Source organism: Varroa destructor, unplaced genomic scaffold (genome assembly GCF_002443255.2).
Source record: "Varroa destructor unplaced genomic scaffold, Vdes_3.0 BEIS01000004.1, whole genome shotgun sequence".
NCBI classification, from domain to species: domain Eukaryota; kingdom Metazoa; phylum Arthropoda; class Arachnida; order Mesostigmata; family Varroidae; genus Varroa; species Varroa destructor.
Genome location: NW_019211457.1, coordinates 32,619,912 through 32,642,005, shown reverse-complemented (window position 1 = coordinate 32,642,005; position 22,094 = coordinate 32,619,912). Strand labels below are relative to the sequence as shown.

The 22,094-nt window shown below is 41.7% G+C and overlaps 1 protein-coding gene and 1 long non-coding RNA gene across 9 annotated transcripts in view; one reads left to right on the top strand and one right to left on the bottom strand.

Annotated features, from left to right (window-relative positions):
• FER (tyrosine-protein kinase Fer) overlaps positions 1-22,094 on the bottom strand; it is a 69,182-nt gene that overhangs the window by 5,380 nt on the left and 41,708 nt on the right. For 7 of the 8 annotated variants that reach the window (XM_022802165.2, XM_022802164.2, XM_086986922.1 and 4 more), the window contains 10 exons: positions 12,191-12,416; positions 9,526-9,699; positions 6,147-6,323; positions 5,754-5,878; positions 2,848-3,120; positions 2,608-2,739; positions 2,082-2,358; positions 1,358-1,447; positions 757-954; positions 286-462 (listed from right to left, as the gene is read on the bottom strand). In XM_022802165.2, coding sequence (XP_022657900.1) covers positions 286-462; positions 757-954; positions 1,358-1,447; positions 2,082-2,358; positions 2,608-2,739; positions 2,848-3,120; positions 5,754-5,878; positions 6,147-6,323; positions 9,526-9,699; positions 12,191-12,406 — 1,839 coding nt within the window. In that variant the 5' untranslated portion in view covers positions 12,407-12,416. Of the gene's footprint in view, positions 1-285; positions 463-756; positions 955-1,357; positions 1,448-2,081; positions 2,359-2,607; positions 2,740-2,847; positions 3,121-5,753; positions 5,879-6,146; positions 6,324-9,525; positions 9,700-12,190; positions 12,417-22,094 lie in introns of those variants that run through there. The other variant, XM_086986924.1, reaches the window with a different exon arrangement.
• Positions 12,751-22,094, top strand: part of LOC147756096 (uncharacterized) — a 28,493-nt gene continuing 19,149 nt past the window's right edge. Inside the window, exon 1 of the long non-coding RNA XR_015326309.1 lies at positions 12,751-15,785. This is a non-coding gene — a long non-coding RNA (uncharacterized LOC147756096). The remainder of the gene's footprint in view (positions 15,786-22,094) is intronic.

Below are 22,094 nucleotides of genomic sequence, written 5' to 3'. Positions count from 1 at the left end.
CTTACATTGTGGATGTCTTTCGGCGTGCTTGTATTATTTGAGTTTTCCATGACAGAAATTAGATATTGGGACGTATGTACGTGTTGCTTCGTAATTCACTCCGCAAAACTTCCCCGGTATAATACGATTTACGTGAAACATAGAATAAATGCGGATTTCATGCGCTGAGATGAAACTTTTCAAAACTTGATACATACATGTTCCTATATAGGCTAGAATTATTTTCTCTAGGTTAGAAAAGCTTAAAACATTTTTCCTACGATGACTTCTTTGGTGGGCACATACCCTTCCAATTTTTTCAATAAGCTGAACATCGTCGTTGTTGAGTTCCCATCTTTCGCGGAAGACGGGGTTGTAAAGTATAGCTCCTGATTTGATTGTTACTGGCAGCTCGGAATGATGTTGGTATACGATGAGTTCTTGGATTGTGTCGAATGCAGATCCTTCAAATCGGAACTTTCCCTGCAGGATATTACAGGTGACAAAAACAATTCCGTAAATATAATTTGCCGTAGCGAGTACTAAATTACGTAACGAAGAGCGTCATTCTTGTACCAATATACAATCGACATTCCTGTCTAGATCGGCATTTTTTTAGGTATAGGGAAATGCTCGGTTATCACAAACACAACGGGTAAGAGAGGTAGTTGACATATGGCAAACGAAGATTGAGAGCAAAATTGCAATCAATTTATGTGGCATATAGTAAAACCCTAATGAGCTCGATGACCACCAAGCGACTCAAATCGCTCGCACCTCTGGTGTATGTTGAATAATGAAGTGCTTATGTCCAGCCCATTTAACAGAAAGGACAATTTGTCGTTCCTCGTTTCGGGTCGTCTCGCGAACCAGATAGTCACCCTCGTTAACAAGCAGTCGCACTACTTCTTCCCGCGGTAGCACTCCATGAAACCATTCTTCGTCCTGGAGAGCCACGTTCGGATTGACTGTCATCTAGAGACAAAAAAATCACATTGGTCATTGGGAGCATAAACGAAATGTAATTGTTTTACCTAAAACAGATTCGCTTGTGAGCCTTAGCTTGCGACTGTTAGTCTGCTAAAGCATGCGCTCAATTCGATTTGTTAGATCGAAGGTCAGGATACTTTTTGATTTAGTGCAATTTTACCAAATAGAAGCGATTCTGTATAGTCGATATGTGAGTGTGATTTGCAAAACCTCAGACAGGACCCTTCGACCGAACGCAACAGAGTTCGGCACAGTGATCGAATTACTAACTATTAATTCATTATAATCTTCAAATTTGGCTAGCGACTTCAATTTCTCCTTAAAAACCCCATGCACCTCGACGTAATTACTTCGTGTGTGCTTCCTAACCGAATCGACAAGAAGGTACCTTTCGTGCGAAGCTTTCATCTTGAGTATGTGCCTTATCGAGATCAGGCGGCGACGGAGACCGTTGCCGTACGCTTACAACTCGAATCTCCTTCGAAGATTATAACGGTATTGAGCAATGTTTACGCATGGTTGAACAAGTTGCAGACCACGGCCAGAGAAGGGAACGGATAACATGCAATTACATATGTGGCACAGTTTGTATGGATGATGCTGGTTACGGGTGTGTGGACTGATTCAAGTAATACGCTTTACAATTCGGAGGATTAACTTCTTGGAAATTTGCTGATTAGTCGTCTCTGGTAAAAAAAAAATACGAATGTTTAGGAACATGAAATGATCGTAGTACGCCCACGTAGTGAGCCATCGGTTCTTGCCACACAATACTGAGAATGAAAAAACGCGTTATAAATATATGAAGCACTGGTAGCAGGTCAGGCTCTCATTAAGTGATTTTAAATTCCAGCCAAAAACGTTAGTAACTCATATTCACTCACGCACGCACAAAATGCTCAAAGGAAAACATGGCCCTAATAAATCGTCACTAAAGACGACGATAAATAAGTAATGAAAGGACAGTTTGCTACGTTATTCTTTAAACGTTTCACAATAGATCTCTCAAAGTCATACTCTATCAGCGTGCTGAGAATAGACACTTTCAATTCCAAACACTCGCAGAAATGTGCGCTAAGCACCCTCACGATAGGCGCACTATTCGATCTCACCTCTTTCTTTTGGAACGGCCGACTGATACGCTCGACAATGCCTCTGGCGGTGAACCGCCCCGGCGAAAAATTCAACGATTCTTGTGATGTCGATGATGCAACAGATGGGCTTGGTGGCTCAAGCAGATTAAGTGCCCGAGGAACGTTCTGAGGATCCGGGACCTCAGACAGCGCACCCACAACTAACGCCAGCTGATGCGAGAGTCGCTCGTAAGTACAACGTATTTCATCCCGATCACGTCGCACATGGTCCACAGCACGCCGTTTTGCCAATTCGCTGAACACATAGATATTCGTTAAATTCTGCGCAATTTTTTCCAGTTGTGCGCCAGTATGGCCCTCGTGCACTTGGTAAGCGCTACAATATAATGAGAATGGAAATGCCAGTCTGATATGCTTAGCCAGGGCGTAAAAGTCCAGTACAGTTCATTTCGTATATTCGCTTGAGAAGCGGTAGAGACACGCGGACAAGCGCAGCAAAACTTTATACCATTTCAATGTTTACTCAGACGGGGACGACACTTACTAATTGGTCTCGATCCCATGGGACGAATAGTCAGGAATTGAATTTCTCTGGGTCTCAAGCTGTCTTAGCTGGCTCTCCTTCTCATGGACATCGTCACGTGCCGCACCTATCCTTCGCTCGATTTCGGATACTCTGCCACATGTATGAAAAGGTTTTATTTTAACATGTTTCTAGATTTTATTTTTACCTAATATCTGTTTCTGGAAACAAGCATAATAGTTCCTACTGAATTTCACTGACCTGTTGCGAAGGTCGTGAATGGTAAGGTCGTCTACGGCGAGCTTGTCAGGCCGAAGGGTTCCCTCGTATTTGCCCAGCTGACTGTTGAGAAGAGGCGACGCAAGCTGAAAGTCCATCCAAGCTGGGGATGCAGATTTGTGCGCATCTAGAAATGCCCGATACTCTTTGTCGGGGTCAATAAGTGATAAAGCGTACGATAATCGCCCATGTGTTGCTTGAAAGCCTTCGGAGCAAAAGTCTATTCTTTCTACAACCTCCCGCATCACGCCTTGCCTAAAAAAGAAAATCCGGATACGCATCGGTGAGACGCTTTAATTGAACCTGTGACTTCAATAAAAATCAAATTTTCAATGTATATAGAACTCGGATTCTCAGTAGTGTTGCCTCATCAGTAGTAGGTCACTGTTACACCATCAGAAAACTCGGCTAGATTTTTTGATGCAGTTAAGAACCATAGTTTAAAGTGGGTGCAAGAAAATGTCAACGTGGCGTAACACTAATTCTCGCCGGAATAATCTTTCTAAAAACAGTTCGCAAATGTATCTTAAAAAGCTAGACAAGTTCTAAATTAAAGTTACAAAAGAGACATTTGTGATATGCGTCGTGGAGATGCCTCTGCTTTATAAGGGGTTACGCGAACATTTTGTGGAAGTTCCGCTGAGGGAGAGAGTAAATTTGTACTGCTTTTCCAGCTTTCTCGGACGGCATCGATCTTGCAAGTATTTTCAGTTACCTAGCCGATTCTTTACTCTCGTAATCGACCTCGGTTCGTCGAAAGCACCTTTTTTTTGCTGGTTTTTCTCTCATGTAGGTAAGGTATTGTTCCCTCTGCTGAAATTTCGCATAACATTCGTATCCTTAAACACGAGAGGTCGCCACTTTTTGGCTCTACCAGTTCGAGAACGTTTTATAAGTGCACATTCAGCTGCTGAATAGTCCCAGCGGACTATACGTCTCGTCCGAGTGCTATAAGTGTGTCTGTAATATGGTAATAGAATAAAGGCTTTAGTAACTGATGAGCTGGTCAGTACATCTTAGTTAGAGGATAACGACGTTTAACAGCATTTAAAAACGAAGTCGACTTCGTTCTGTAGCAAACGGTAAATTGGCGTTTCACTTTTAACCGCCCCTACATCCGTACGCCACATGATAGCCCTTGTTGAAAAGCAATGGTGATCAGTGGATAATCACAAACAATAATAACGGCCAAAGAACCCATTGGGTTCCGTGTGTCAGTGCTAATTGTTAGAAGTATAACGATTGAAATGATTGGCGGTTGTAGGTATATGACGGTTGGATAACTAAAAGCTATAAATCACACAGGGAAAATTGTGCTTGAGGCACATCGAAACAACAATCGCACAGAAGTTCGACTACCGACTTACGGTAACTTTCGGTAGCCAGACTAACGTACGGTTTACGAACTCTTCCACTGCTATTGTGAAACGGCACATCAATTTCTATAAGAAAGTTGCGACTCATTCGAACACGTTTGTAGACACTAACTCGTATAACTACACTATACATCTCCCATTCAATATGGTTTACAAACGCCTTCTGTGAGCACCAGCATTTGATAATGTAACCGTTTATATAGCTCTAACAGGCTTCGCAAAATCATTATGCGACCGTGTTTTATCTTTGTGAGAGCTAACTGATATATATATACACATATATGTATATATCAGTCTATGTATATATATATCAGTATGAACATCGCTTCAAAGCCAAACGAGAGTTTTTTTGTGTCAAAACTTTTATAATTCAGGATTTGCTCTTGAATGGATAGATACTTCCTAAAGGTCGTACCACTCAAGTGAAAATGGCAAATTTCGGTATATAAGAAAAAACTGTTATATGCCATTATTATCACAATCTCTTTGGAAAAATATTTTCCTACTTTGATCTAACTGTACGAAGTCCATATTAGACGTAGCAGTTTTTCTTTTATTTCGGATCCGGGCATTCTGTTAAGAGGAACACCGGCAGTTCCCGGGTGTATCTTGCCTCTATAGGTTGTTCGTATGGCATACGATGGCAAGCTAAATCACTGGTTTTCTAAACCGAGTATGTCTAGATATAAAAGGAAATAGTGGAAACAAAAAATAGGCGTGTACGATTAAAAAATGCTAAGCTTGAAGCTGCAAAAGAAGCAGGTTACAATACAAGCGGTATCCGTATCAATTAGCGACCTATCTTCTGTCCTAATCGTAAATCTACTTTCCTCGTTTCTTTCCCCATTGTGAGCCTATTCTGCATTACCCTATGATCTGAATTACTACGAGACTCCATGTCTGTTCCGATGTAGATATCCGCGCATCGGGCTATTTATTTCATACATATGCTGACTGAAACCGGCCAATTATGCGTAAATCACCGAAGGCCTAGCAGGAAAATAGACACTTTCATATTATACGTCCGATACTTTAAACGGCTGGAGTTGGACAAGCTGTATATCTACTAATCAGACTTTATCGATATTTATTGCTTCTATCAAATATTTAGGAGGTGACGGATGTACGATTTTAGCTCGAACGGGTCCGTGACGGAGATTTGATTCTACAACTAAGCTAACAGTCCTCCTTAGTCGTAAAAACGTTCATAACCATTTTCCGCTTTAATTGTACACGACGGTCTAGCAGAAGGACAAACATTGGTTAATCGAAGCAATCTCTAGCGGAAAGAAATAGTTGAAGTCATCTACCAGCTATACCAATACACAAATTGATACAGCTAGTAGTTCCCGCAAAAAAGCTATACACATTTGAAGCAACGCTTAACATCTCCATAGTACGCTATGTATAATGGTTAAAATATCCGGTCGTTGAATGGATGATCTATTGTAGGGATGCCCTACGTCATGACTATATTAGAAGTATGCAAAGGCTTCTATAATAGATGCTGACCAGGTTTCCAGAGCTTCCCGAAGCGCTGACTCCTGACATTCGAGGAGGTCAGGTAATAGAACCGTCCGAAGTTGCTTCTCATACTGCATTGCGTCGTTCAATGTAAGCACGTACTCATTGTGAATCTAAAAAGATAAACCCAAACAGATGATATAAAAAGGACAGGCTGAAAAGACATTCGGATCTGTATAATACGATACACTGAAGGTACAATTCGAAATAATTGGCCACTTTTCACAATCCGTTTGAGGCTGTGTCAGTATTTCTTGTCTCATCGCTGCAGACAGGAGTCAGTTTGAGATAATAAGCAATTTCCGCTTGGGACTATAGAAATAATGGTGAAATACTAATCAATTAAAACGTAAATTAATAATAAAATCGTAAGTGTCTCACCTGATGTAATTTTCGGGATGTTTTATAATATCTGTCTCGAAGGTCGTCTACCTTTCGTTGTTTCGTTGGTCCGGAATCAGCGCGCGAAACTACCTCGTCGTATTTTATTCGAGCATCGTTTGCCGCCTCAACGGACCGTTCATATTCAGTTTTAATTCGAAACACGTCTTCGCGGAGCTGATATAAAAAGATTTTGATCTTATTTGTAGCCTTTCTTCTAATATTGACATACAATGTTTATTCCTGTACTGATTTTTTCTTGTAAATCATAATAAATTAACGGCAAGAAATATCGTCGTTCCCACACGTGATTGTTAAACCATCCTAATTCGGTGTCGCCCAAAAAGTTTCGTTGTCTCTAATATTCAACATCATTCGAGAAGGATAAACAGGGACCAATGTGTGACTTTAAGAAGAGACTTGTTGCAGGCTCTTCCTCTGTGAAAATTTTCCATTTCGAGGAGGTTTTATTCAAAACAACAAAAGTTAATTTGCAGACCGGGTAATTTTTTTTTTAGAAAGTACTGGATATCTTCTTCTAAAGCTATAAAATTATTGAGTAAAAGTATTCCTACCTATTTCTTTACAGGTATTTGTAAAGTACAGCATGATACTCAAATCAGATCAAGTTATTATTGGTCATCTGAACAACAGCATTTAACCTAGTTAAATATTCACTCCCCTTAGAATACATATCATACTGTTAGTTCTTTCCCAGGCCAGCAGAGCCTCCCTAGCCCCTGAATATCAAACCGGCTCTCGTTCGCAGCTCAATTGTTTGCTTCCTGAATAAGTGGGCCTGCATCCTGCACCGCGCCTTACTCCCAGAGCGTTTATCAACGTGGGCAGCTCGACCACCCCTCCGTACTGCTGTAGGCTGTTTGTGCAGGGACAGGTTGCTTGCGTTAGCCATTGGTGCTACTACCACTGTTACTGCTCTTGACTGATTTTGTTCCTTTCAGCTTTTGAGAAAGTCAACTGCCCGAGGGGTCGCTTTGACCTTCTCGCTTGCCACACCCTTAGCTTACGAGCTGTATCTTTTTTCAATCCAGATTTGCCCGGGGGGGGGGGGGGTGTACAAAGGATAAAAAGAGACAGAGAACTGCCTTGGCGAGTGGATATTAGAACAGTTGCTGCGCATCGTGCAATCATGGATGACACGAACTTGGCTCCTAGAGCCTCTTTGCCAAAGTACACACACACGCACACGCACATACCCACACCGGCGAATAGGGAGAAAGCGGTGGGTGTTGAGTTTTTCGAGGCAGGCATGAAGCTGTAGAATGCAGTGGAACACCACATAAACACAACATAGAAGATAGTTCCGAGTGTATGGATGCACGGGCCTTGGCGAAGTAGAAGGTGGAGGGTTCTGAGCGGGAACGCTCGCGGGATAACGATGATGATGATGGCCAAATATGATAGAATGTCTGATCAAAATACTACAAACTCTCGTATATGATAATCATGAACGATATTTGACCTAAAGCCTGTAATTTTGCAGAATCAATGCTACTTTTTTTTTTTTTGCTTAAAATCCAAATGACTTCATCTCTTGAACCCAGAGTTTTATATAGAATATAATAATACCACCATATATATGTAGAGACGATTATATAATCCGAAGCAACTTCGTAATGACACCAACAACCAACAACTGAGAGTATGTAAATTTTTGCCACCTCTTCGCATCTATTTGGTCCTATCTCTAAAATTATAGCACCGCCTTTAAGTTTGTTTATCGTCCGTGGATCGTTGTTGTATACTTTGCTCTTTAGGCATTCCTATAAGAAAAAGTCGAGCGGAGTTAGTCACGTAATGGGGGGCCATCCGACACTGTCGCGCCTAAAGACCAGCCATTTACTGACCTTTCAATAATGCGGTTATGTTATTATTTACGTGAAAGAGCGGACCGATACATCTTGCAAACCTTTTTCAATGATTTAGAATGCAAGAAAGCGTAAGGACATTTCCGGTGGTAAACAAAGTTCACAGTTTTGTCGAAAAAAAAAAGGACTAACGAATGCTGTGGCAGTGTTTTTGTGGGTTGTAAACTCCTTTCGTGGATAATTCGAAAATTCCGGCGCAACACGTAGCACAAGTATATAATCGGATTCATACTTTCAGACATTTATTATAAATGCGCATATAATACAGCCGCTTACTTGTGATTGATATATTCTTAAGAAGCTCTAAAGATATGCCCACGGAACCAACCGTTAGCACCAATCGTAGTCTCCTGTGGTTTAACATAGATCGAAGCCTAAAAATGTTAAACGTCTACTTAACAATTATCTGTGGATAGAGTCCAGCAACGATGAACGATGCGTATACGACGAAACGGCGGAGTCCGACGGTGGCGTTAGAGAATTTGGCATCACTGAATAAGCAGACAACCCACATGCGTAACTTTTATTCGGCTAGCGATGTTGAAATCTCGTCATTGCGCTGCAGACTACTCCCCTGAGGGGCTCCATCCACGTTCGTGTATGGGCCTTGAAACGCTCGAGTTGATCGTGCCTCCTACCCAAAAAGGGCTCACAGGTACCTTCAATGAGAAGACCTCGTCTCGAGTTTCTTCTCTATTCTAGGCTGATGCACTGTTGGATTATACTTAGAAAGAAGGTGCCAGTAGTTGCCTACGGAAACGCCAACTCTGCTTGCCACTAAAACGTCTTTACAGAGCTTTTGTTGGCGATACCACGTCACGCCCCAAAGACCCAAACAGCTTCAGTTCTTGTCGGCGCCGCAGACAGCGTCTGTGTGAAAGTACGCCGCCGGATAGAAGAGCTTTTGCTGAATGCCAACATGGACGGCTAAGCACCCAATCCGTGTCGATCTCAAATCAGTGCAATCCCGCTTTACGTCGAGCACAGGCCGCGGCCGACGTCGACGCTGCCTTCGCATGTCACAATAGGCAGCGGCATGCGCCTTACTCCTTTTCGGGCATGAATACAACGCACAAAAGAGGACGCGAACAACCTTTTTTCTCGTTGTCCCCCCCCCAGAAAACTATCTTTACCCTTTAGTCTTCAGTTCAGTCTGTTTTAGTAAATGGCATAGCTCCCAGCAATGCGCGTCGGGGTTGAGGCCCTTTGTCATGCAAGTGCCCTTTGTAAAAAAAAAAAGGAATACAAATAACTACCGCTAAAAGTTGATTTGGTGTCAGTGATTTAGCAATTTAGTGGCTCAACAAAGGCTTGTAAAAGAGTTTATTTAAATATAATCTATAGAGGACGTGCTGATTTATAGTTGCTAGCTTTTTGCAAGCCAATATATAATACATAGATATTATATTTCAAATTCTTTAATAAGCGGATTATGCCCGCTCATAAGAAGCAAGACAATACTAAGCGTATTATTTTGACGGATGACTTACCCTTGTTAGTTCAGCATGTATCCTGTGGTGTTCCTCCATATAAACTTTACGAAGGGCTTTTTTTTCAAGGATGAGATTGGTGATACTTTCAAGTGTGTTAGCCGCTAGAAAATCAGCATTTTGACGAACTATTCTCCCAATTGTTTCAGTAGTTTCAACGATTGTATCCCACGCCTAAAAAGAAGAAGAGAAAAATTACTAATAACTCACTAAGACTGTACGACCCCATAAATATTCCACGTTAGCAAAAGGCATTTATTAATTGCACGTATCTGCAAGAACTCGTTTTTGCTGCTATTAACCGGCTTCTACACACTATGGGAACGTCAATAAGAGTCAAGATTCAAAACGAGCTTGTGCCTATCTTCTCCACTTCTTACACACTCACTTGGACACCTACACACTAGGCTACCATCTAATCTAGCTAGCCTCCATCAGAAGGCACGTAAACATAATGTTATATTTTATCGTATCGAGGGTGCACCGGGTTTAAACATCCCGGCTCGTCATGCGCCATTTTCATGTCCCGTTTATAGGTTATAAGCTGTTTTATGTCTAGCTCAAGTCCGGAATATATTTAATTCATTGTTACATAAGCACTTAGCTATTCTCCGTGGGCACTTTATTTAAAAGTGGTACTGGCTACTTAGAGGTCCCAACAGGCAGGCAGGCAGCGATGAACAAAGCCCAACGTTTTGCATCAACTTTATCCAGTGCGTTCGTATGTAGCAGCTCCCCCGGAAAAGAAACAATTGTACTACATCATTACATTTAAAGTCTCTGATGAGCGTACATGACTACGAGCAGCCGATGCCGCTATACTGGGCTGCTGTTCGTAGTCAGAATTACCGACTGCGAGATAAGCGCCAGCCAACCAGTTAAAACTAACGCCTAACCCCATGGGTATACACATAAACATAACGCGCGTGCCCCTTGTTCGAAGCAATGATGAACCCCTAAGCGATGTACCCTCGAAAGTATTGATCTCAGTGATGACGCCAACGCTGTGTTCGATGGTGACGCACGAGATCTATTTATGTATTGACATGTATGAATGCAATCAAGTTTGAAAGTTCCTACGCCATTCGACAATATTCTAAGAGGCAAGGCAGGCGCTTAGATGATTACATAGACCGAGCATGAGACGTTTTTCCTTGGGCGGTACGTTGAGAATAACGGTTAGCAAGACTGATGAACGTGTTGCCCCGCATAGCGCATGCTTGAGTTTAGCATCTCTGGGTAAACTGGCAGCGTTTAGAAAGAGGATTGGGAGCTGCTGTTAAATTTGATTTTGACTAATGTCATGTTAAACCACAGTCAGCTTGTCCATGACGCATATTTAGGAAAATAGGCGAGGAAATTTCACCGTTTCTTGCTTATATTTTGTCCGAATATGATTGGATTAATGTGTTAACTAGAAGCTTGGTTTACAAGTTTTCCAAGAGCATCATATTCAAGTCCATGGCCGTGCCATTTCTACGTATAGTGATTTTGTGAAGCTTGACTGAGGAGGTTGATTCGGCAAACACTTCCCAAAAAAAACTACGACGTAACTAACCACACTCATTATATGATGACTCTTAACTTTTTTGTCTTTTACCAACGTCGAAATCAATAAGATAGAAACGATTCGACCCTATCAGGCCAGTACATATAGGTATTTAATTAGAATTTGTACAATTAATTTCCTCCGATGCATTAGTTTGTAGCAATAACCAGTCAATGTTGTATGAGGGATGGGGAACAGGGTCGGTGGAATTGCACCTCTTTAAACAAGCAAACGATAATTGCAATTGAACGGTATGCTTTAGTACCGACTGTTATTCAGAACCACCAGTAACCTACTCATCGTTGTGGTACGTTCACTGGGCAGACTTCGCACCACAAAAGTTGCACGAAACAGCAAAATCAGTTTGTTTAGCGGATTACCTTCATTCGTCTGCTTCACCACATTAATCCAGCATGCGCAATTGTTGTATAAAACCCACGTATATATAAATTGATATCGAAATACTGAGACAGCAAAGCTTTACGCGAACTTCCACACCTGTGTCGTCTGCGTTACGCTTCTCAAGAGTTTAGGGATAATAACTAACGGTGATGTAGCGTTTGTTCAGGAACTGCGTTTCTTGAAAACCCGTACAATGTTTATTGACGAGTCGGGCAGAGTTAGTGTTAATTATGTGTAATGAAAAAATGTGCAACATCGGACGTTGACAGGAGGAGCAGCGACGACTTAGCTCATCAATTTTGTAACTGAACAGCGGTTACATGTGTTTACAATGACCTTATATCATAGAGCTTAAAACGTCAGATACTGGTCTACAAAATAAATCAAATCAGACTACTATCTAGTCTAGCTTTTTGAACTAATTATACAAAAAAAAAATTGTGTAAAAATACATTCCGGGATGCTGCTGATGCAGCGCATCGATATTTCCTTTCGTTCATACGTTGGTGATCCAAAGTGGGATCGGTCCTTCAGCTTATTCTCACGCAGCATTTTAAATAGTGCGATTGAAAGCTGAGAAGATACAAACCAGCAAATTACCTTTTAAGATGAACTCATAAACCCTGTCTATATAACAATGGCATTGCCAGTATTCCATTAACGTTAAAGAATTCATGAGGGAAGGGAGTTGCATTTCGACAAGAGCTCACTCACCTTTTTAATAAGACTCCCGCGAAGCTCTTCGAGGTTGCCGTTAAGTTTTCCCGCCTGTACGAACATCGACGTCATGGCGAGCGAATACTCCCTATCCGCTTTCACCTTGATCTGAACGCAGCGTCGAAGGTGCTCGAGCAGCTCGATTTCTGCATCTTGTACGTTAAGTAAAGCGTCGTGGCTCTCGAAGCCTTGCAGGTCACTGGCGAACCCCATCGTCAGGTTCCTACGCGTTTATGGAAAGAGAGGAATGAAAAATTGATACAGCAATGCAATATGAAACAGTTTTCTGAAAGAAGGGTCTAACCTCGCCTTAATGGTTTTTGAAAGACCCTGGCAAAATTTTCCTTAAGCTAATTTGGCAGACCGGATGGTGACATTAAAAATTCTCAGACATACGTATGATTCTCTTCTGACTGCAGAGTACTTCATGTAACTAAAAATTAACTGCATTTTTACCTCTGACAATTTAGAAGGAATTTATAATTTTATAGGATTTTAGTCACTTTTGCTTGTTTCTAAGAGAGCTCCCTTTATTTTGCAGACCACAAATGATGTTAACATCCAATACATTATAGGTGCTCATTCTTTTTCAGACACATCAAGTCGAGCCGCTAGTAAATCCGATGTCATAAAGTTTGCCGTTCCGGCTCAAGTTCTGTGCTACTTTAATCGGCCGCGCTTTAAATGCAACACTACCCAATAGATTATTGAAAAATCAATGCAGCAACTGCTGTCATCGGCCCGCGTACCATTATCCTGGCACGCGACAAGACCAATCAACATCTCATCTGAGTTGGCTCCGGCTACGCCACACCCGCCACCTGCATTTTTCCCACGCGTAGAGGTACCTAACCCGACCACCGCGCTATGTATGTTTGCACGATTGCACGACCGCGGTTTCGTGTATCGATTATTAAATCGATATACCCGTTTTTCGAGCCTAAAAATACATGGAGCTAGAGACCTCTTGCATCAGGACGTTTTGCCATACCATCAAATCACCTCCTTGTCAAGTGGCACCACGATGATTCCCTCAAAGTACTCGCGTACATACTCGATCGATGCTGTTGTGCGCTATTGCCTATTGTGTGCTCCTGCCGCTGTCGGCTAAGGTGATCAGGGATCACGCAAATTATCGTCATGCACCGTTTTCCTAAACCCAAGCGTTTAGACATACGGAAGCGGACGAATAGGAAGATCCACCTCAGTTGTGAGACGTAACGAAAACCGCCGTAATCCTGCACATAGACCTCATACATGAATCTGGCTAGCGACAGGATTACATTTCCAGCTCTTTTACCGTTGCTACTGCATATATACGATAAGTATGTACCATTGTTTCGCAGTACGAGTAAAGTCAGAACCATATTTGTATTGGGTCAGCGGTCTAATGCTAAGTGCTGAATTACCCACCGGAGGCCGTGGGCGCACGCGCTGGGTAGATCACCATAAGCTAATAGAAACGCTTAGAGAAGGGAAAGAGTGCGATGCACGAGGATGAAACGTAGGATGGTTACATTGATATCGTCGGACGAGCAATCGCTTTACTGGGGTGCGTACGGCGGCCCTAAGAAAAACAATGGACCTTGCGAATGGGCACAAATTTGACCTTAGGTCGTGTGATAATTTGTGTCGATCGACCGTTGTACAAGACGTCATAGAAAAGTTGTATTGGCCATGTTGAAGCGTTCGTAGTATTCTTTCAGCTGTTCAACGTAGACGTATTATTGTTCAATGTGATGTTACGACGCGATCTTAAGAGCTTAACAAATGACTTAAACGCATTTGTAAAGTTATAGATTGAAGCCAGTCTATCTCAGTCTGCAACTTGGAGTAGCTGTACGAGCTCGCGTTTCGTTTTGTTAAAATAAGCGTATGATTTCGTCCATCAGTTGTTCTATGAGAATCTATTGATTAATGAAAGTGATGGGAGATAGAAACGCTTAACGAATAGAAAGCCACCATTTACCGCCTATAAAATGGCTAGTAATTTCTTAAAGAATTTGCGTATATCTAGCTTAATACGGCTCCAATGTAAACGAAAAACGAATATTTTTGGACTATGCCGATTTGTTTTGCCGTATCTTTAGAGTACACACTTCAGAGCATCGAGTTAAAGAAAAATATGGCTATGGTATGCGCTACTGCTCAGAGACTCGATGGAAGTATCACCTAATAGACGCATTATATATCCAGCTGTTACTTCCGATAATAATAAATACTTAATTCTTAAAAAAAAATACTTGAATAGAAAATCTCGTTTTAGAACCCATATTCGCCTTTCATCCACCAGTCAACCGTGCAACTATCCCGATCTAAGTTTCCACACATCCCTTATTGAGGGATCAGTCAAGGGGCTTATATTATGCACAAAGCTGATTTAATTGTCTCCAAAGGAATTGCTCTCTAAACGTAGATTATCAGCTCCGTACAATATGCGCACGCTATTTTCATTTACTTAACGTAAATAGAAATGCTTCCTTTGAATGGCAGAATCGACCCAATTTTAAGAACCATTAGCCGTTACCTCCGTATGGTCTCATTCAGCAGCCGTCTACTTCACCTTAGTTCCTATAAACTATGTCTATTTCTTTCTAATCCCCATACGAGCTTTAAAATGAAAGTTCATATTGCGTTTGCTATATCGTGAATCGCTATCCTTACTACGCTTTCGTAATAGATTCTGCTAGCCCGACAAAAAAAATATACTTTTATGCGCCCAAGCGGCCATTTGATAGAAAGCAAATTTAAGTATATTCAGTCATATTGGTCGCATATCACCGATAGGTAAAAAAACATGTTGATTTTTTCTGCATTCCTGCTTGTAAATACACAGAATGGAGTGAACCATATGACGCGTATCTGCGACGCGTATTTGAAGATCATTTCAGAAATGACCGTGATCTTGTCGACTAATCTTCATTTAGACTTTAATTCCATCAAATGCTCGTGTAGAAATGCTTCTTTTAACGAAGACGTTGCAGGTTCCTTTGTGAGACCTAGTAGAACTTTATATCGTCGACCTGTACTTTATAACGGTTCGCCGGGCTTCTCTGTCTAGCTGTATGTCTATCTGCGCGCGTATGTATGTGTGTATCCGACGCAGCTGCTTGAATCGGGGAATAGGCTGTTGGGTCATCGGTTGAAGTCGATTGGCAATACGCTCAAGCATTTACCTACGGTCGACCGCGCACATTATCATTGAATCTGCACATCTGAGCAACAGAAATCTTTCGTTATCTACTCCTAGGTGTATCTGCTTCACCATTCGGTGGACAGGGACACCAATAGGCAGAAGCAATAGTCAACAGCGGCCGCTCTACGAGGATGCCCCAGCTAGTCGACGAAACAACATCGCATACGATGTGGGACGGATCTGTTTTCACCCAGTATAACACAAAATGGCAGATGAACAGAATACTAATCGTTATCGATGAAAACTGGTTATAAGGTGTGGCAACGGAACCTTTGAAGTACAGCTGTGCCAGCTCAACAGCGACTCGGCCTACTCGAAGCACGCATAAACAACAGCTGGCCAGTGGCAAGAAACCAAAGAATCGTAAAATTGAATGCGTGGATACGTTCTGGGAGGGTACGTATAGTCCGCTAACCGCGAGTTATCAATGAGGCCGCCTAGTCTGAGTTGATAATTTTGACAACTGATCTGGCGCGCAAATCTGTTACGGATAATTGCAAGTCAATCGTCTCTTTTTTTAGTAAACGCAACACTGTTTAAAAGTTTATCGAACGCTGTAGGTAATAAAACCCAAAGCTGAAAGTTCCACCTTCGAAGGATCGTCTGGGTAAGTTGTTTTTTGGTGAAAGAGGTTTTTTTTCATCTGTACTTGTATCGATGGCCTAATTGCGTGCAGTTTATTTGAGCGAATGTCACTCCAGGAGCATCAGTGGCTTATCTGGTATTTTTGTAGAATTAACTAAATCAAATAAAGAGATAGACCCTCGGGAAGTTGTTTAGCACCGTTCAAGAGGAAACTTGGTTTAATGGATTGAGCACTGGAACGCCTCGAATAAACTTATTTTAGGAAGGCATCATGCCAGCAGAAAATCGAACGATATCTAACATGTAACTTTGTGCGTATATTTGATTGTGCATGGACAATTTTATGTTTTCGGTTCATGGGCAAACGGTTATGCTACGTTTAGGACAGGAAGGATCCGATACAAAATGCCAAAGCTATAATATCAAAATCGTGCATTTTAATCGGGCGGAAATTTTAGCTAACAAGCTTTCTTTTCTTCGCGTTTAATTGTGCTTCTATTAGAAAGCTGCATGTATGTGAAATTATAGGTTGTCTCATACATGTAGTAGAGAAATCTATGTGTATTTTTAGACGTTCCTTAATGTCTATTTCAAAAATCTATGCTCTTCCGTCACCAACATAGCACACTAGCGTATAGAATTATACGTTCATTTTACGAGTTACGAACTCTTTTCGTGGATATATAAAGCATACGAATTTCAATCGCCTGCAGCGGCTGGGCATGTGGAAAGTTCCAAACTATCGACTAGCCTTATCAGCAACTACAAAGAAAACGGCATACTTAATAAACCATTCAATGCTAGTAAAATATAGTAATTTATTTTATTAACATATTTCCAAGTGCAACAGCTCATTAATTTCCAGTCCCAAATGCTTGATTACTTCATTCTAATTCGTATTGACGGTGCATTGTGCCCCCATTCAAACATAATCAGATACGGTCAAACTCAGCCCAAAATCATAATCCTTTAGCAATCACTCAGCAGAGTTCTACTCGGGAATTCGCCCTGCCTAGTGGGGTACAGACAATGACTAAGAGCCACTCATTGGCATATTATATTCAATGAGGTCTAATAATACAAACTTCACGCATATCCAACCCAAAGGATTGTTATCCGTATAGTATATTGTGCTGTTCATCTTTTTTGTCTGTACGTCCGATACTTGGCCAAAATCTGGCAGCCTCCGATATTGAAGAAAGATCTAACTTCGTGGCTATATATAGAAGAATGTACAATCTTTTCGTTGCCTTCGTAGAAGGCTAATCAATTCAAAGGAAATCATAGAAAGAGCTTGGTCGTTATACGCTTCCCAATGAAGTTAGCCTACACATGATCCTATTGATCTGCTGTTGGATGTCATCCACTGAACGATTGTGTATATATAAAGGTACTCTTAATTGTTTACTGCCCGTATTTGCAATTAGCCCTACTCTGTTCGTCTGCGACTGCGAATTTCATCACACTAGGTAAAATCGTACTAGAAATAAACCTTGTTCCTTTTACTTCTATAAAACTACTACGGAGCATAACTTCTTAAAACAACAACAACAACACTTACACAAAACAAACTTATCGAACATCCATGGACTTCTATATAGGCGAAATGCGAAAGAAAAAACGTTGAGACATCTATCATCTGTACGGAAACGAGGCGGCAAAATCGTCCTAGCTTTACCCGCTTCTCGAAGCCTTTTTGACACCACCATTAGACAGTGGCCAAACGGTCTCTCCGATGTTCGTCGTGCTAATCGCATCACGTTGCGCACGACGCAGCGCTCGATCTAGCGGGCGATTGATACGGTTAGAATCTTCCACGATTTTCTCGTACCGTGACTTTAATCGAGTTCCTGTACAATCTAATGGAAAGCCGCGCGTCCATTGCTGAAGGTATAGAATCTTGAATGTCTTGCCGTTATTTTCGCTGTTACTATAGTTCTGGCTAACCGAGAGAACAACCGCGCAATATATTTTTTTCTACAATGTAGCAATGTTCATTGGAAATTCGTGCAGCGGCTATATGTATGTACGTATGTATGTTTTTGACTATTCTTATCAGTATACAGGGTGGAGCAAAAGTCCTTGGACAATTTGAGCGTCTTCATTTATACATGTATATATATATATATGAGGCATACACGTACGCTTTGTATATCTGTCAAGTGAGCCTTCAAAATACCTTCGCCCCACCCTGTATCTTTATAAACGGCAGAAAAAGTAAAAAAAAAAAGCAGTTATTTACACTGCTTAAGTTGCCGCAAATTAATAGGTCGAAATTGTTCGATAACATATATGTGAATCTTTACTAGAAGTATATATTTCCGAGAGCAATCACAATCCATGGAGGCGCTATGTATAGAATAATAGAATTATTATGTTTTCCGAAATACGTTACATTTCATTATAGTGATAAATAGTAGTAATAGTTGAAATAAAATTGTAAGCGCTCCTTTATTATAGCTAACTCTAAAATTACTCAATTCCGCCTGGTGGAAAGTGAACCATGGCGAACGGCTAGTCAAGAACAATGTCATGAGTACCGTCCTCCACACAACAACCCCAGCGACAAAGTTTTCAATGATCTTTCAAGCATGATAACGACTGAGAAACTGCGATGGGCCTATAGGGTAGTGGCACTCATCTCTGCATAGGACTATACTGGTTATTACAACTTCCACTATTTAAACTTGCCGTTTTCCAGAACTCCGTTTTTGACGGCATCTTACTTACTAACTATTTGCTGTCCCGTTTTTTCCTGTCGATCATTTGTACGTACGTACGTACGTACGTACGTACGTACGTCTCCTGGCGTTCGCACGATTCAGGTCTCAAGCCATGATTCGTTCGATCGAACAAGCCGCAATTCAATACTTGTCACAGTTTGTGGCAGCTGCTCGCGTCTATCGTGAGTCGCCGACGGCGTCCCCACTATCTGCGAGAACGAATGAGATTTTTGCTGCTACTACTGAAGCTGATAGCAGCAGAAATTTATTGCGACTTTTCCTCCTCCGCGTCGGCTTCTGTATTGTTCAGCCATAGTAGATGGACACACCAGCTACTGGTATAGCCATCGTTGTCCTGCCACTTTTACTCTTTGTCGCAGAAGTCCACACAAAATGCCGCTACTATTGCCGCTGCTGTCGTTAATGGAGCGTGGACTTATAGGGGAGGATACATGAACGTAGAAACGGTGGAGCGCGCTTGAACCACTAACTGATTTTGGTCCATTTCCCCCGCTCCGTGCGCGATGAGATAGTAATATAAGATTCCGATAGTAACAATAATTATACTCATAATACGTGCAAAATGAGGCACTGTCAACTTCAGCGAGCAGGGCAGCTGCCGTCATGGATGACAATGAAACTCCGTCGGCGAAAATAAGAGGATTTTACACCACGCTGAGTGAACGCTGGCCCGTCGATACTATTAACAGGTGGGGCTACGAGGCGCGGCCCCACGAAAACTGCCACCAAAGGAAACCAATATGCGAGAAAATGGAAGATCGTTTTTTGCTACGGCCTTTATCGATTTGTTGCTCTGATTGACATCATCACCATCGGTGACACATTCGTTATAGCATTTACATATAAATATATATATATATATATATTTGTATCGACCATTATTAAGGTGCAGAAGTGCTTTCATGATAATAAACAGTACCAATAACGATCCATTGTAGCTATTTGTATAAGTCATAACATACACAGTAATTGTAGCCATAAAAGTGACTTCAATTACAGTTTATGTTAGCCGATCGTGAGCATTACGCTCGGGTGTAGCTTTTTCGAGCACAAAACGTCGCAGTCCAGTGAGGTCGTCGATTTGAAGAAGAAATATAGAAAACAAGAGAGGAATAAGAACGATTAGAGATCTACGAAAGGGGACCTTTGTCAAACGGATGATGGCGGCGGTAGGGCAACGCTATATCGAGGACAGATCGGCTTGCGCTACGATAAATTTAGTTTCACATCGCGCTGTGTTGTAAAGCAGAGATACGACGGGCACCACTGTCATATTGTAGTGTCGCCTGATGCAAATAGGCCTATTGGTAACATAGAATCGACGCCGCCCGCTTCTCGAAGAGATGCATTCGGTCAACTAATCGACACTTGTCGACATATTTCGAATGGGCAATCGCCGCCCCTGCTGCTGCGCGTGTGATGACCAGACTAGCATTAGCATAGGATAGGTGCATCCAATTACGGTTAAGAGGAAGTTTACACAAGTAGAGTCAATCAATAAAAGCATTCGATGGGTTAATCAACAATTATCAGTATCAGGAACTGCTTCCTAAACAGGCGTTACTTGAGGTGATGTAGGTCCATTGTTGTGCTCAATAATTCAAAATGGCAAAAAGGCAGAAAAATCATCGATGGGTTTCGGATAGAGCACGCCTGTACGGCCGGAACCGAATGTACGGCTCGCACTATCTGGCTACAGACGCCAAGATAGTTCTGAGCGTTGCATAGCCGTTGACTGCGTGCTAGACGTATGTTTGTTAAAAATTCACTTTTCGGTATATATATATATATATATATATATATATATATATATATATATATATATTTCAATATCTATAAATGAGCAAAGAACGGGGTCAGAGCAAATGTCCAAGCCTATTCTTTCTGAAATCTTATTCATATATAGAAATTATTTCGGCTTGATAATGATTCCTGTGCAAACTTTGGTATTATCAGCTGATGCTTGCAGCCACTAGATCATTTAGCGATAGTGATGGCGTCTTTCAGCACTCACAAGAAACCCTATAAAAGTACTTGTCTATCGTTCCTGCGTCCAGATGAAACAAACCGTATGATGCGTACTCAGTTTCGGAAAGAAAACTCGCTCAGTCTAACCGTTCGGGATCGTTAAGCGGTAGCAAATAATGAGCTACGTTGAACGTCCGATAGCCTTTGAATAGAACGCCATTTTTGCTATGTTATTAAAACGTGTCCATTATTTAGATGTAGATCTTAAAATGGCCACAATATGCCAGTAGTAGCGAATCAATCGACAATGAGACACCATGAAAATGTAGTTGCTACACGCCATTTTGATACTAGTTCGATGTACTATGCTCTAGACGGAACAATATAGTACTAGTAACATAATTTTTAATCAGAATCAGCGGGTGGTGGGCCGCATCAGACTAAGGGTTCTAACTAACAAGCTAAAACGTTAGCGACCAATTATCCGTTGATCATTATTATTCCAGTAGCGTACAATTGATTAGCCCTCGCTATCCAGGCAGTTAGAAACACTCGTGACGTTGTCTAGGTATATAATAAGCGTTTGCTAAACCGACGATCGATTGTAAAAGGTCAGCCCACGTTGCTCAGACGCAGGATTCGTTGAAATAAGACAGTATCGACATTAAATCTACGGTAGTTCTTTATAGTAAAGCTATAATATAGGCTTGTCGTTTGGCGTCTGTTTGACGCACGAAAAGCGTCCAGTGCCCAGAAGTTGCCGCATTTCAACATAGTGTGCGGCCAATCTGATCCCTTATATCAGTTACGAAGATAAGGCGGTTACTGATTACGTGAGTGTTGCAAAATTTATGGGGGTAAGTTAATTGCGCCTACTATTAACCTACAAAGCCGATCTGTTTTTCCATAATGGCGGCGTGCGTAAATGCTATCTCTGTTTAACTTCATTTGTCGGTGCTGCCGTCGTTGCTGGTGCTGGTTTTGCTATGGTGTATATATATATTTTTCAGTAGATTTTTGTTCTTACTGATGTTGGTGCCGCTGGTTGCCAGCCACATGCTGTCTGTTTGATACAAATTCTGCCTCCTTTATTAACAACGAAGACATCGCTATCCGTCTTGTGTGTTTCAGCAGCTAGGGGAAGAACAAATGGATTCGGCCGCTCTAGTTCTTACATTGTCGTCGGACTTCTCAATTCTGTCAATGTTCACGCTTTATGACGCCGACGTCACAAATGAAGTTGGCCAACGGCAGAAGCGGCCATTCCGTCATTTACCGAAACATTCTCACATCAAAGGCGGGTAGCCATACGACACACACTGCTAGAAGTCTCCCATTCCACTCACGCTATCCTCGAGCACACGAACATTTCTTCGCTTCTCAGTGCCCTGGGGCAAACACCCTGAGC